Genomic DNA, 14,793 nt, shown 5'->3' with positions numbered 1-14,793 from the left:
AACGCATAAGAGGGTATGCAGTAGCCTCGGTGGCTGCAATCCGCCATGCCTACTATCAGAGGGGGTGGCTCGCCCCATCAATTAAAATAGGAGATAGGGTCGCTCCATTGTTCCTCGATCTACTAGTGAGACCTATGCCCATTGGTGGAAGTTGACATGGGTTGTCTCACTTGTGCACACTACCCATGAGGCGCGAGGGTTGGATGCCAGGCCTCAAGGAGATGACTGCACAACCATCCCGTTCAAATCAGGTGGCTGCATGGCCATTCGTCCTCTACTTAATTAAATAATAAGTTAGCTTTTATTATTACAAAAATTAAGCATTTATTTGGTTAAAATATTCTTACACCAAGGTAATCTCACATGTTTATACCCCTTTTAGCCCTTTTCTCAGTTGATTAGGCAAAAATAAATAAATAAAAATACATGACAGTTACATAGAAGCGTTTGTTGTGTCATGGTGTACTGTATTTTGAGTTTTTTTTTGGTGTATTTGGCCGGACAATTTTTTTTTTTATTATTATTTTTCAAAAAACCGTGGCCATTAATACCAGTCTCATTTGCTTAACGTTGAATAATTCTGAACGTCATTCACTTTTTTCTTTTTCTTTTTTAGTATCTCTTTAATAATAATGTAATTTTTAAAATTATTATTTAATAAAAATTCAATAACGAACGATTACAAATTGAATGAAAATTTTAAAAATTACGTCATTATTAAAGCATATAGACATTTTACGTCTAGAATTACACCTCAACGTCGCACCTCCACCGACTTAATAATCATCAACGCTCACCGTTTCATAAAGGCTTAACCAGTAGCTGCAGCCTGCAAGCGCAAAGCATCGGATACAGTTTCATGAGTGCCCCATTTGATTAGGATGTAAGTCCGTATGTATTTGATCAAATTTTCACGAATTGCTCTGAATTTTCTTCATGTAAATTTTATTAATTTATTTGCGGTGCAAAAGGAGGACTTCGATTAATCGCCCACCAACGCCTGTTGCGGAGGAAGATGAAGATCATCAGCCCACTCTTCAAGAAATCATCAACATCAAGGTTCTTTCTCTACGCTTCTTCTTACAATTTAGTACTGTGGGGTTTCGTAAATTGTTTGATGATCTGTCCGAACTCTGTTTTGGTTACAACCGTGCAGCTGATCGAGAGCGGCGAAAAAGAGCGACTGAAGGAGCTTTTGAGGGAGAGGCTCATAGAATGTGGTTGGAGGGATGAAATGAAAGCTCTTTGCAGGTTCCCCTTTCATTTTTAGTAATACTTGAGTGGTCAAATTCACTGTTTCTTATCGGATTAAGGTTTTGGCACATGTAATATTTTATCATATACTGCAAAACATATTGTGTTTTCCTCCTAATTATATAGCTTAGATTTTCCTTGGTTTTGAATTCTATGTTTGAACATGGTTTCCACTTTTGTATGCTTGGAATTACTTATTTGGGTCTTTCTGTAAGAAAAACATGTTATACAATTTGTTTGCTCAGGGCGTTTGCAAGGAAGAAGGGAAGAAATAATGTTACTGTAGATGACCTTGTGCAAGTTATTACGCCCAAGGGAAGAGGTGAGTTTATTTCCAATTTTTTTTTCCCTGAAATTTATGTGCTAATGTCTTCCTATGGTCTTCAAATTTATGTGTTCCCACTTTTAAAATGATGATATATTAGTTCAACTAACGATTCGTATAAATTCGATCCTCATGTTATGATGCTTCAGCATCAGGTAACTCTCTATGGTTGGAAATGAGTTATCGACACTTGATTTGCATCCAAGTAAAATATGAATGGCTTGTGAAGCTAGTGGGTTGAAGAGACGGGCTGCAAGGAGATTTGTAAAATTAAGCTTGTTATTAGCAAATGTTGATGAAAGCAAGAAAGTTTGTTATAGAATTAGTGTGCTGACAAAGTATTGAAATTGCAAACAAGATAGTTGTTTCTATTGTCTTGTAAATCAACATGGGTTTAATGATTCATGGGAGAAGATATATCAAATTATGAGTTACACAAGAGATAGTGCACTTAGAGCCTCATGGGAGGTCCTATTCTGTGTCGGTGCTTCTCGTCATTGTCTAGTTGGACTATGAAGCTATTTTTAATAGTTCCAACTTGGAATTTAACTCATCCTCTAGTCTTGTCAATTTGGATACTATATGCAGCCGTTATACACCAAATTTCAATAACAACCTCTTCCCAATACATCGAGTGGGTGAAGAATAGGATTTCTTTTGAGTCTTGTACAGGAGGTAGATGTACATTATAGAAGCTCTAAATTGGCAAAATTAGGGTTTAAAAGCTCAAAGGGGTACACCACAGTTGGAAGAATGCTTTGGCATGACTTGGCATGCAACTAAAAGATGTAATTTGGATGTCACAACAACTTTTTTGTGCTTTGAGTCTTAGCACCTCCAGGGACTGACAGGTTGTTGAATATCTTACATGTCTTATGGTAATAATTTCGCCATTGTTGTCCACTATGTTTCAAATATAAGGTTGTTCTCTTGGCTACAATTATTTTTGAGTATTTTCCATATATGCAGACTGCAGTGAATGTTTGATTATGTCCAGCATGCTTGATATCTTTATACTTAGTTGATCCCATTTATGCTTTAACGAGCTAACTTAAAATTTTCAATTGTGTAAGAGCCAAAAAAGAAATTTCTGAAACCTCACTTGTTTTAGTCACTACATTAGATTGAAGTCTTTATATACATTACCACATACATTAACATATGCTATTTTATAGTTGTTGCTAAAGTTGGATTCATTTATATGCTGAGTGGCCTTGCAATATTACTGCTTTAATTGTGTTTATGCAGCTTCTGTTCCTGATTCTGTGAAGGCTGAGCTGTTGCAGCGAATCAGGACTTTTCTTGCATCAGCTTCTATTTGATGTTATATGATAGATGCAGCTGATAGGGGCAACCTTCTAGAGTCTCGCACTGCAGTTTTCCCTGTGAAGTGGAGTTTCTCTGCTTTGTTATTCCAAGTTAGCTTTGATGAAGTGACGTTCAGTAATTTGATTATGAGTTTATGGTTTCTTCTGGGAATCAGAAGTTTGCATCGATAAAGGGAAACTGTTATTTTCTTCGGATATCAGGCATGGGAGAAGAAATTGGGATTTTGAAGTTATAGTGCTGAGTCCTGAAACCGATCTTTTCTTTTTTTGGTTATTTGTTATGAGGATGTTATTGAAATTTCATGTCAATCCTGTTAAAGAATTCATAAACAAAATAGACGAAAGAATCTATTTTATTATTATTATTATTGTTACTTTTAAGTTTTAGTGATGTTACTTATCAAAAAAGTTTTAGTGATGTCAATTATGAAATTGTTTGTTGGGGTACGTGACTCTCTCTTGGAATCTAACCAAGTGGGGAGGAGCATTGCATGAGTTATTGCAATTCCAAATGTTTCCAATTCAAAGAGGATGACTATGGTATATTTTCAAACACTCACAATTGAACTGGAATCTGTGTTGCAAAGAATTTTTGAACTTCATATTTGATGGACTTGAAATTTGAATATATAGATACCATGAATGCAGGAGAACAAAAATATAGGTAATCTCTTTAACTGGTGACTTAAATAAGTATGTAAAGGAAGGAGTTGATATGTAAGTAAGCAGATTAGAGCAGCCTGCACTACGTTGGGCTGGGGAAGGCTGGGGTTACGGGGTTGATTTGGTTGGGCATGGGTGGATGAAGAGGAATGTTGCCCAACAACATTGGACTTCGGGTTCTTTTTTTTGGCTGAACAGTATAGTTTCATCTTTTTTCTTCCATTGGTTCGCTTACAATGCTCGGAAACTATGAATTTCCCGTGCAAATCAGACCCACTTGTGAGACACGACTGGGTTTATAGCATGGATTATATGCACGTTCCCAGATTTGAAATTGTTTGATTTTCATTTAAATTTCAAGCACAGAGGTTCATATTTTGTTAAGCTCTGATATTGTTGTTTTGTAGTGGTGTTTCTCAGTGTAGCACTTATGGTGGGAGGTTCTATGAAATTGTAGATGAAGTCTCTGTGACGGGCTGCTGAGGTGCTGCTTTGCTGGGATTCAAAATGGATGGACCAATGGAGCTGTTTATGGCGGAGGAAGTCTTCAGAGAAGAGTCCCTCGTTGCGAAAGATTCTCTGATGAGCAGGTAGGTGATATTTGCTTTGCGTTGTAAATGAAAAGGTGCGGAATACGGAGGGTTTCCAACGTTTTGTTACCTTACACGACGCCGCTTGGCTTAAAAATAGTGAAGTGATGCAGGAGGTCACAGAGGTGAACTTTTGCCACCGGCAAATAATATTTGGTTGTAATGTTTGAGCCAAATAAGAATTCCGGTTTTCAATACTAAAGTAGGGGTTCTAATTTATATAGGATGATAAATAAATTCAATTCAGGCTTAAATATGATATGTTAGAATATAACCTTAATCCAAAAATTCAGGGAAAAGTACACAAGCTTCCTTTGAACTATTATGCAATTTATAATGTCTTCTTCCTCCTCAAACTATTAAAAACTTGTAATGCACCCATTTTGTCCAGTAATATTATATTGACATTGTACTAGATCGAAGGCCAAAGTCCGAGTTCTTGAAACGTCACGACCCGATGCAAGACCATGTAGGTCCAAACCCATATGGGCCCGATGACAGGCATTAACCAAAATTATATTTTAAACTGGCCTGAAGCGAGGTTCAGTTGTATTCTTTTTTTTTTTTTGTGAGGAGCATAAACAAAATGAATGGTTAAGCCCAACAATTTATTTGCCCAAACTCCTAACCCATCCAAAGATGAGTTGATGAGTTAGGTCAGGTCATGATCATCTATGTTTAAGAATCACTCTATATCAGTCAGACGTTGTTATTTGGCGAATAGGATCCTCAAAAAGAATTATTTTACAGTCAAGATTAGATTTTACATATGATTAATGTTATACAATACACTTTTATTCTACTTTGTTGATGTTGCATTGTAAAACAGTCTTAAGATTTTTTTTTTATTTTTTTATTTTAACTAGTGTTGAGTCACGGTGTCACATGACAAAGCGAGATAAAAGTATAGTTTTTAACATTTCTTTTTACATATTTAATGATGTATATGTTGCCATATAGTATATATATATATTGTCATATCATTTAAAATTTTTAAGCATATCATTAAGGACAACAAAATAAAATATTAACCATAAATTAGTTGATCTTAAAAAGAGAGAGGAGGGGAAAGAGAGGGGAGGGGAGGGGGGTTGGAGTTTGCAATTATTGGAATTTGAAATTAGTTAAACACCTTGAAATTCGAAAATTATAATAGCAACATGTAAAAAACAAGAATCTTATTTAATGTCACATTTAATTATAATTATGAAGGGATAAAAGAATGACAACATGTTTGGAAAGACATTTTGCTTTGGGAGATATTGGCGGGTCCCAAATCAATCGGGCTTCAGAATTGTGGAGCATTATTAACATGTTATTGGAAGTGTGTGTCTGCATGCTAAAATTAAAGGTGGTAAAAGGACTATATGCCTTCCAAGCTCAAAGCTAAGGGATCGAGAACAAAAACAAAATAAAAAAAGGTTACAGATTTGGATCTATAAAAAGCCAAAGACTTTTAGGGCGTGCGTTAAAGTATATTTACCCTTAATCTGTACGGGTTTGGAATCTAATAATTTTTAATCAACTCTTCGTGGGGCTTTCAATCTCCCTTTGATAAATTAAAGAGAAAACATGTTGCGTTTATGTTGATTTGTTTAATAATTAGACAACAAACGGTACTAAACCCTCTTGTCATGTACGAAAAAAGTAGCCTCAGATTCATTTTAGAAAAAATCAAATCAAATCAAATAGTCTTCTCATATAACTTAGCAATCGACAATTTATAATGATGAAAATTACAATAAAATATAAAATATAAGCAAGATAAAAGGATAGTACGAATTTTTTTTTTTTTTTTTGGGTACTTTGGTCACAAAAGCCTGTGTCCATAGCTAAAAAAACACCCGAACGGATTACATCTTTATTATTCATACATTTTAACATCCCTTAGTCAACACTTTTTTTTTTAATTCGATCAGGCTTAGTAAGTTGACTCGTTTGTGACTTGTAGGGTTGACTCGTACATAACTCGGTGAGTTGATGCAAGTTGACTCATCTTGACGACATGAGGTAGAGAACCTCAACCAAAGGTTGTAGATTCGATTGCCAAAGGTGGGAGTGTGGTGGCCAATAATCGATGCCGATAACTTATTCCTCCAAAAAGTCAATCTTTTTTTGGGGAGGGGGGGGGGGGGGAGAGAGATAAATAGTACCATGGTGGTCAACCTAGCTACCACAACCAAAAGCTTAGGGATTGAGGGGTCATACCATCCTCTAAGCTCCTTGGGGTGGACAGTCAAAGGCTCTAGGGTGGTCGTGACCACCCGCAAGCCATAACGATATATGGTTGCAGCCAACAACCTCGATGCTCATCAAAAGGGTGGTCACTAATACTTTTGGTGCTTCTGATTGTTGTGAGAGTGATTAACCACCCATAAAGAATAACTTTTTTTTTTTTTCAAAAAAAAAAATTGTTTTTTGGGAATAAAATTTTTGGTAATTCAATTCTTGGGGTGTAGCAATTTGGCTCTTTTTTATTTTTTTTGAAGGAATGTTTATTCTTCAAAATTAGGAATTTCCATGAATACTAAACAAACCAAACGACATAATTATTCTTTACGAATAGGTATTCCATTCATGAACCTATTTTTGTCTATCAAATGTGACGTGTGTGTATATATATATATTTTGTTTGAACAAAATAATCAGAGTTATTATGCATTAATCTGAAGACGCTTGAAGGCAAATACAGTGAATAGAGGCACATCGACATCCTACACACTAAGCCAGAGAAATCTAACTTGGGTGCTGCCTACAAATAAACAAATATTACAATAACAGATATTTGAGTCACTCTCTAACAATAAAGCACTCCTAACAAAGAAAATATGACTGATATAGCTAACAAGCCATAAAAAGTCCAGTAAAATCTGCAAATTTAACAGACAGACTTTCAAAAACTACTCTAAAAAAATAGAAAAAAAAATAACTACAGAAAGCACCCAACACAAACCAACATCGAAAGAGAAATTGCGCATGTCTTGTAGGAACCGGCGGAAAAATATAGATTTGGCCTCAAAAGTAGATGTAGAAGAAGAAAGCTCAGCCAAACTTTCACCGGCGACACGGACGGAAACCAAAAAAAGAAAAAACACAAAGCTCCATCGCCCTAGAATGACTAGGAGACCCAAAGCTCCATAACCCTAGAAGGACTAGGAAAACAAAAACTTCTTAGCCCTAAAAAGACTAGGAGAATAAAAGCTCCCCTAGATCTAAGCCAGAAGAAAATAAAAAACCTCCATAGTTTTAGAAGGATTAGGAGAGAATCACCATTAGAGGGAGGGAGGCGTGGAGCCTCCCTCCTCCTCAAACACCTCTCTTCTTTCTTCTTTTTTTCTCTCTAGGGCCGGCTTCTTTGGTTATGACCTATATATTTTAACATAAAAAAAGAAAGAAAAAGATGTGAGGTTACATGTTTTTAACTGCCTATATTAGCATGACAATTATATTATTGTCACACCTCCCTTCTCCTCAAATACCTCTCTTCTTTCTTCTTTTTTTCTCTCTAGCTAGGGCCGGCTTCTTTGGTTATGACCTATATATTTTAACATAAAAAAAGAAAGAAAAAGATGTGAGGTTACATGTTTTTAACTGCCCATATTAGCATGACAATTATATTATTGCCACGCCTCCCTCCTCCTCAAACACCTCTCTTTTTTCTTCTTTTTTTCTCTCTAGGGCCGGCTTCTTTGGTTATGACCTACATATTTTAACATAAAAAAAGAAAGAAAAAGATGTGAGGTTACATGTTTTTAACTGCCCATATTAGCATGACAATTATATTATTGCCACGCCTCCCTCCTCCTCAAACATCTCTCTTTTTTCTTCTTTTTTTCTCTCTAGGGCCGGCTTCTTTGGTTATGACCTACATATTTTAACATAAAAAAAGAAAGAAAAAGATGTGAGGTTACATGTTTTTAACTGCCCATATTAGCATGACAATTATATTATTGTGAAGTATAATGACAAACAAATAATGAAACAAAAAAGTTGGGTTAAGCCCATTACTTGGAGCAGTTTTAACCGCAAAATTTAATGATATAAAAAACAAAAACAGCATATCTAGTCATGTTATTAAAGCATAAAACCTAGGTTAGTGGTGGGTCTTAGCTAGCAGAACTCGTTTCTGGGTGCTCTACTTTTGGTTGCTCTCCTCCCAAATGCTCTAACTTTATCCTCGATCACAATATCATTTGGAAAACGATTTTGATGTAATCTCTCCTTTACCAGATAGAATTTATTTATTCGTATATGAATCAAAATGGTGAAGTAATTGTAAATATATAGGAGTTTGTTAAAAATGCAATTATAAAAATACTTGTCCAAGCCAAAAAATAAAATAAAAATCAATGACCTCTTTCATTTGAATGCGGAGGCATTGGATAAGGTCTATCTTATAAATGAGATATGGAAGGAAGAAGGGATACTTGTGTTGTTTTATTGATGAAAAAATGGTACTAGTAAAAAAAAATATAAACAAAATAAAGAACCTTTAAACCCAATTTCAATTTCATGATAACCATGGTTTTCGGGATTTTTCTTCACCTAAGCTACGTAGTAAATGTCCAAAGCCAATCTCAGGAACGGTAAAGCTTAATAGGGTCTTTCTGTTCAGGTGCAAGTAGTCTGTATTTTCGCATACATATCTATTTTACCGAGTCTCTCTTCAAAACAACGCCCAGATCGTCATGCCTTTTGTGTGGATCGATCGAAACTTACCAGACAAAATGTTTCGCTTCCTTAAAAACGTTACAGTTAAAGTTGTTGTTCACCAAAGCTTCGTTCCCTAACTCCCTTATTTCTATCTTCAAGTGTGTCAATTAAAGACATGGCTTCAACCTGAATACTTCAACTAACGATTTCAGTAAAAGTTGTCTAGTATGAAAATAGAACCCTAAGCACTGTGTTAATGACAGACAAACTGATCGAATATGTAAATGAAAAATCTAACAATAGTTTTGGTTTAAATAAGAAATGTAATACTTGATATATTCATACTTGTCTATGTTCGGGCAAACCATATATAGACATTGCATGAACTCAAACTCAACCAACTTCAATATACACATAAATAGAGTAACTTAATACAACAGATTACAATGTTCAGGCGTCCACTTCCTCCCCATCCAAATTAAACATCGGGCTTACCATATCCTTAATCACACTTTTTTTCATAGTTCCTAGAACCACACCATCTTTTTATTTTTATTTTAAATATATATATATAGACACAAAGTACATTAACAAGCTTCATGAGCTCATAATGCTACATCGACGAACCACACGGCATGTTAATGGAGTTTTCATTTCGAGCGAGAGCCTCAAGCATTCCGAAAGATCTACAGGCTCTGTCGGAAGCCATTTAAATTGATGAAGAAGCCGTCCGAGCCACAAGTGCACCGTGGCTAACCCCAATGCCTTGCCAGGGCACGCCCTACGGCCTGACCCAAATGGTGCGAGCCTTAGATCGGAGCCCATGATGGACACATCCTCTTCAATGAAACGTTCGGGCCTGAAGGTCCATGGGTCCTTCCAGATGGATGGGTTGTGGGTTATGGCCCACATGTTCACTAGTGCTGTTGTGCCAGCTGGCACAAGGACCTTACCGACATGGACATCATGGACAGCAAGACGGGCCCACGAGAGTAATGGGCCTGGAGGGTGCATACGAAGAACTTCTTTGACTATGGCTTGGAGATAAGGAAGGTTTGGTAGGTCGGAATCTTGCACGTGCCTGCTATTGCCCACACACGTGTCAAGCTCTTGCTGGGCTTTTGTTTGAATGTCTTGGTGCAAAACCATCCTGGCCATTATCCACTCTAGAAGTACGGCAACCGTGTCCGTTCCACGAAATATCATCTCCTGGATGATGTCATTTAAAAATATCATATATAATTAAGTGAAAGCTTAAAGTGCACTGAAATATCTTTGCATGTTCAAATAAAATATTCGTACTCTCATCATCCCAAATGATTATTTTAATTTTTTTTTTTTTGAAGTATCTTGTTTTTCTTTTGCTATATATATATATACACACACATAATATATTAGTATGGACGAGATTCCACGCAATAAGACTGTTCTTATATATTACACGGGAATAAGACAGTTTCATGTGAGCTTTTCTGAACAGGTACGTGGAACCAGACAAGCTCTCACATGAACTGGCTTATTACAATGTAATAAGACAACCTTATTACGTTGAATTTTTTTCATGAATTGCTAATAAAATTAAAAGTAAATCCGTTTAAAAAGAAGAAGAAGAAGAAGAAAATGATTAAAGAAGGTGAAAGGACATAATGTGATCATGTGCATGTTGCTAAGGAGCTAGAGAGGAGACAATCTAACAGGTGCTCCCCACCTTCATTTGAACACTTTTGGTCAACTTCCAATCATATGCAGAGTGCGTGCCTAGCTAGCTAGTATTGGCGTCATGTCATAACGACTGTTGCCCGAATCTAAAAAAACATAAATTCAATATATATATATATATATATATATATATTATGGATAGACTTCATGAGTCAACAACAGACTTAAGGTCGTTGGTATAAAGGCTGCTTATACAGTAAGATGAAAGCTGCGAGAAAATACCTCAAACAACCATTCAACCTCAAAAAAGATATGTCAACCCAGCTGTAAAAGATATGCTTAGCCATCGTGATCAGGATAATACATATAATTAGATTTAAGAGAGAAATCCTATCTTGTGTATTTGCTATATACGTACGGATATTAATATATAGATATTCTTAATTTCTAAATCCTCATGTAAAGCATTATTAACGATCGAGTAAGAACCTTCACATATATATATATATATATATTTAGGGATGACTTGTCTAATACTCCTAAGTCCTACCATTTATAGCAATTAAGCTCTACGGCCGGGACAATTGATTATCTGATTTGTGGCCAATTCAGATGGTTAATTAAGAGTATTTTAATAAGATCTACTTATCTGAACAAGTGGGTTATGTACCTTAAACTATTGTTCATACAAAGAACCGTCTCTCGTTCAGAGATCGGATAGGCTATAATTCAGTCGAGAAACATGTCCACGTTAATATATAAAGCATAAAATTATGGAATATGCTATTATTAACTTGTTAGAGTGCGAATCATGATGACATGTATTATAACTAGTGAGGAGTTAATTTGTGTGTGTTGGTATGTGCGAGGGAGAGAGAGCTAGTCCTTACCCACAAGACAGCAACCATGTCTGAATCACTTAGTTGATCCTCCATAGGCAGGGATAACAAAGCACTAAGAAAATCATTACCACCACTGAACGACTGATCTCCAGGACTACTTTTTCTTTCTTTGACCATCTGACCCACAACATTACGAACCTTTCCTGCCAATCTATGGCACCTTCTCTTCACCCCATAGAAGTCCAAAAACCTTAGAGGCAAATAATCTTCCCAATTAAATTTTGATATCAGGTCATACCCTTCTCTCACCATACCACCCAACTCTTCTCTTTCTAAATTTAAGCAACTCCCAAACACACTCTCTAGAATGTTACTCAGAGAACCCCTTTGGAATATGCCTCTCAATTCCACAAATCCTCTTTCCTCCATCTCCTTCCACGCTCCAACAAACATTTCATTAGCCACTCGTTGCCGCAGTTCCTCCAGCCTGGAGATTCTCCTAGGGGAGAACATGTAAGTTGCAGCAATCCTACGAAGATGGCGCCAATAATTGCCGGAGGGAGCGAAACCAATGGCACGCTCGAACATCAGTAAACGAGCTGATTCTTTTATTGGTCGGTCTGAAAAAGAAGACCCACATAGGATTTCCTTAGCGGTCTCAGGATGGCTGCTAATGATTGCACGAGTGGCTCCTAGACTAAATGCCATGAGCCGAGTCGCACCATGTGACGCGGCCATGGCGGCCAATCTGCGATGAGCAAGAGCAGCCATTTGATCAGGTAAGTTGCCTAATATAGGCCAACCTGATGGGCCACGTAGTTTGGGAGCGCTTTGACGGTGGTTTCTCCATGCAAAGCCTCCAGGGACAAGCCAATAGTTCAAAAGGATAACTAAGAAAAACAAAAACGGGAAAAGAAGAGTGAGAGGCCATGGAGATTGGTGAGTGGCTTCAAAGCAAAGGAATAAAAGGGTGAGGTTGGCTAGCATGAGGGGCTTCATGATATTTGGTCCAAAACTGAAAGAAGATGGTGATAATAATTGAGAAATGAAAAGAACCTATGAGATCGAAAGCAAATGGAAATGTCTAGATATAGGTAGACGTCTCTCGTGGGAGGATTGCATGTGGGTGATTTGAATATATATAGTACGTGGAAAGTGATTCTGGTTATAGTGTGGTTAGTTTACTAACCATGGTTATATTATGCGACCCCTCATTTGGGCTTCTCCAAACCCATCGGAGAAACCGAAAAAACACTATTAGCTTCATACACTGAAAAGATAATCTCATTCTTTTTTGTTTTTTCCTGGGCGAAACGATAATTCTATTATACCTATACTCGCACAAATTTACAGGAGGTTTTGATATTTCGTATGTTTTTCACTCGCAGTTATTTCCGGTGTGAGTGGTCGCATTTTTTTTTTTTTTCCTTTTTTGGTAAGAAGAGCAGGTTTCATCCGGCCGGAGGAGGTCTTTGAGGAAGTAAACTGACCATTCCTTAAAAAAACAAATAATAAATAAAAAAACTTATGTCGGAGCATTTTTTATTTTTTGTTTGAAAAAGTATTTCAACGTGTCAATAATTTTGAGTATTTTATACTCTGAGTTATTTGTGAATGTTTTTATTTTGAAAAAAAAAAAAAAAAAGTGTATCAAACAAAAAGGTTTCTCAGTTTATATATGATACTTTCTTTGCATAGACCGTATGAGTAATTCTTTTCATCATTCCATCATTTTCTTTTCTATCTCTCATGGCATGATCATTTCAACTAAAAAAATCAATCATGCACAATGTTATAAGAGACCACACCATGTAGGCAATGAAGATGGGGAAGGGAGGTGATGTATAGTATTACTCTACACCATATTGCCATGTGTTAAGAAAATTTGGAATTTCGGATAACATAAAAGAAACAGATTAGACCCACCTATTCCAAACAAATAATAATTGTAAGGTTAGGGAATACAAAGGTGATGTATAAATTTACTCGAGGTGATACAAGAGTGATGCATATAAATTTACTCTAACAAATAAATCTCACCCCACATCTTAGGCTCTGTTTGTTTCAGCGTAAAATATTTTATGAAAAATGTTTTTTTTTTTTTTTTAATGTATTTTTGGTCTTTGATGCGACCAAAAATAATATTTAAATAAAAAAAAAATCGATTAGAACAAAAAAAATTTCTTTAGTTTCGAAAAATGATTTCTATTTTTAAATTTCATAAATCATTTTTCGAGCTTGAATTTCTCATTCTCAAACTGCTAGACCACCACTGGCTACCCTCGACCACCACCGGGCCACCGCTTGAGCCTCTGCCAGACATTGCTGAAATTATTAGGATAAGTTTTTTACTTATTTTATATCAATATTCTTATGTTATGAATAAAAATTGATTTTTTTTATAATTTAATATAATTAAATGAAAATATAAAAAATATTTATAATTTTTTGTACACACTAAACACTATAAAATGTATTTTAAAAAACTAATTTATCAAAAAAAAAAAAAAAAAAATACATTTAACACCGAGAGAAAGAGCCCAACACTTCTCTCTTTACGCATCCATCCACTTCCTAATAATGCTGGAAGCACGTCCTTAACAACGTGACACCTGGAGTGGACATAATCTAATATATTGCACAGCGCTTTATACTCATTAACTGTCCAGTTGACGCGTAGCGTTTGTATCAATGGTGACTTTTATATTTCAAATCTCTCCTAATCTTTTCGATTTGAACATGGAAAGTGACGCTTTCACTTCCGTCCAAATGGATAAGGAGCAATTCAATGATCAAAATTTTATTCTGTTTTCGGTTTTTCTTCATTTAAATTTTTAAAAAATAACCTGAAAATATATCAATCACATAATATATATAGTTAAATACAATAATTAATAATATAAAAATTATAATTATAATTTTTTTTTTTTTTTAAAAAAAAAAATTCCTATTTCCGTGCAAATGAAACGACCTCCATTATTAAAATTAGACATTAAAATCAGATTTGGGCTCCCGTAGTCTTATCTTATGGCAAAAAAAGTTAGAAATATTCTGAACTGGGCCAACTCCGAACTCGATTGATGGGCTCCAAGGGAGAAGAATCAGGGTGGGGGGGATTTTTCGTTAGTGGCACCTTCAAAAATGATGAACTTGTTGAATTCAATTCCTCTGCAGTTTTTGCTTCAACAAAAGTAGGGTCAGGACTCAGGAGGAGGAAGTTTCTGTGTCCAGATCATTTGTGATGACGATGGATGGCAATACTCATCATGATTCATGAACGACCACATTACTGAAATAGGAGTGGAATGGGGGTAGTTTTTAGCTTTTTTTTTATATATATATATATATATATATATAAAGTTCAAATAATGCTAAAAATTTCATTTTTATTCGACAATTATTCTATAATGATGACGTTGTAGTCTTAACCAACGCTTTGTATTAATTATTGTTAAAAAAAAAATCAAAAAAGAGGAGAT

The 14,793-nt window shown here is 35.7% G+C and overlaps 2 protein-coding genes across 2 annotated transcripts; one reads left to right on the top strand and one right to left on the bottom strand.

Moving 5' to 3' along the window:
• The first annotated feature begins 734 nt into the window (after positions 1 to 734).
• LOC133858511 (transcription and mRNA export factor ENY2-like) lies at positions 735 to 3,331 on the top strand. The gene is made up of 5 exons (XM_062293986.1): positions 735 to 883; positions 972 to 1,059; positions 1,157 to 1,251; positions 1,500 to 1,576; positions 2,828 to 3,331. Coding segments are annotated over exons 1-5 (336 nt in total). The 5' UTR covers positions 735 to 881; the 3' UTR covers positions 2,902 to 3,331.
• Positions 3,332 to 9,197: 5,866 nt separating this feature from the next.
• LOC133864659 (cytochrome P450 78A5-like) lies at positions 9,198 to 12,436 on the bottom strand. Its single transcript, XM_062301062.1, has 2 exons — positions 11,363 to 12,436; positions 9,198 to 10,022 (listed from the first exon to the last, which is right to left on the bottom strand). The coding sequence occupies exons 1-2, from the start codon at positions 12,311 to 12,313 to the stop codon at positions 9,411 to 9,413; spliced, it is 1,563 nt and encodes a 520-aa protein (XP_062157046.1). The 5' UTR covers positions 12,314 to 12,436; the 3' UTR covers positions 9,198 to 9,410.
• Between the last annotated feature and the right edge of the window lie 2,357 nt (positions 12,437 to 14,793).

This window comes from Alnus glutinosa, chromosome 1, assembly GCF_958979055.1.
Source record: "Alnus glutinosa chromosome 1, dhAlnGlut1.1, whole genome shotgun sequence".
NCBI classification, from domain to species: Eukaryota; Viridiplantae; Streptophyta; class Magnoliopsida; order Fagales; family Betulaceae; genus Alnus; species Alnus glutinosa.
Note: the sequence above shows the minus strand (reverse complement) of the source record. Positions and strands in the feature narration are given on the sequence as shown.

Coding starts and splice junctions, on each gene's coding strand:
- LOC133858511 (XM_062293986.1), top strand. Junction 1,060..1,156: donor AAGAAATCATCAACATCAAG/GTTCTTTCTCTA, acceptor ACAACCGTGCAG/CTGATCGAGAGCGGCGAAAA. Junction 1,577..2,827: donor TATTACGCCCAAGGGAAGAG/GTGAGTTTATTT, acceptor GTGTTTATGCAG/CTTCTGTTCCTGATTCTGTG.
- LOC133864659 (XM_062301062.1), bottom strand. CDS start 12,313: ATGAAGCCCCTCATGCTAGCCAACCTCACCCTTTTATTCCTTTGCTTT. Junction 10,023..11,362: donor ACATGGTTGCTGTCTTGTGG/GTAAGGACTAGC, acceptor GACATCATCCAG/GAGATGATATTTCGTGGAAC.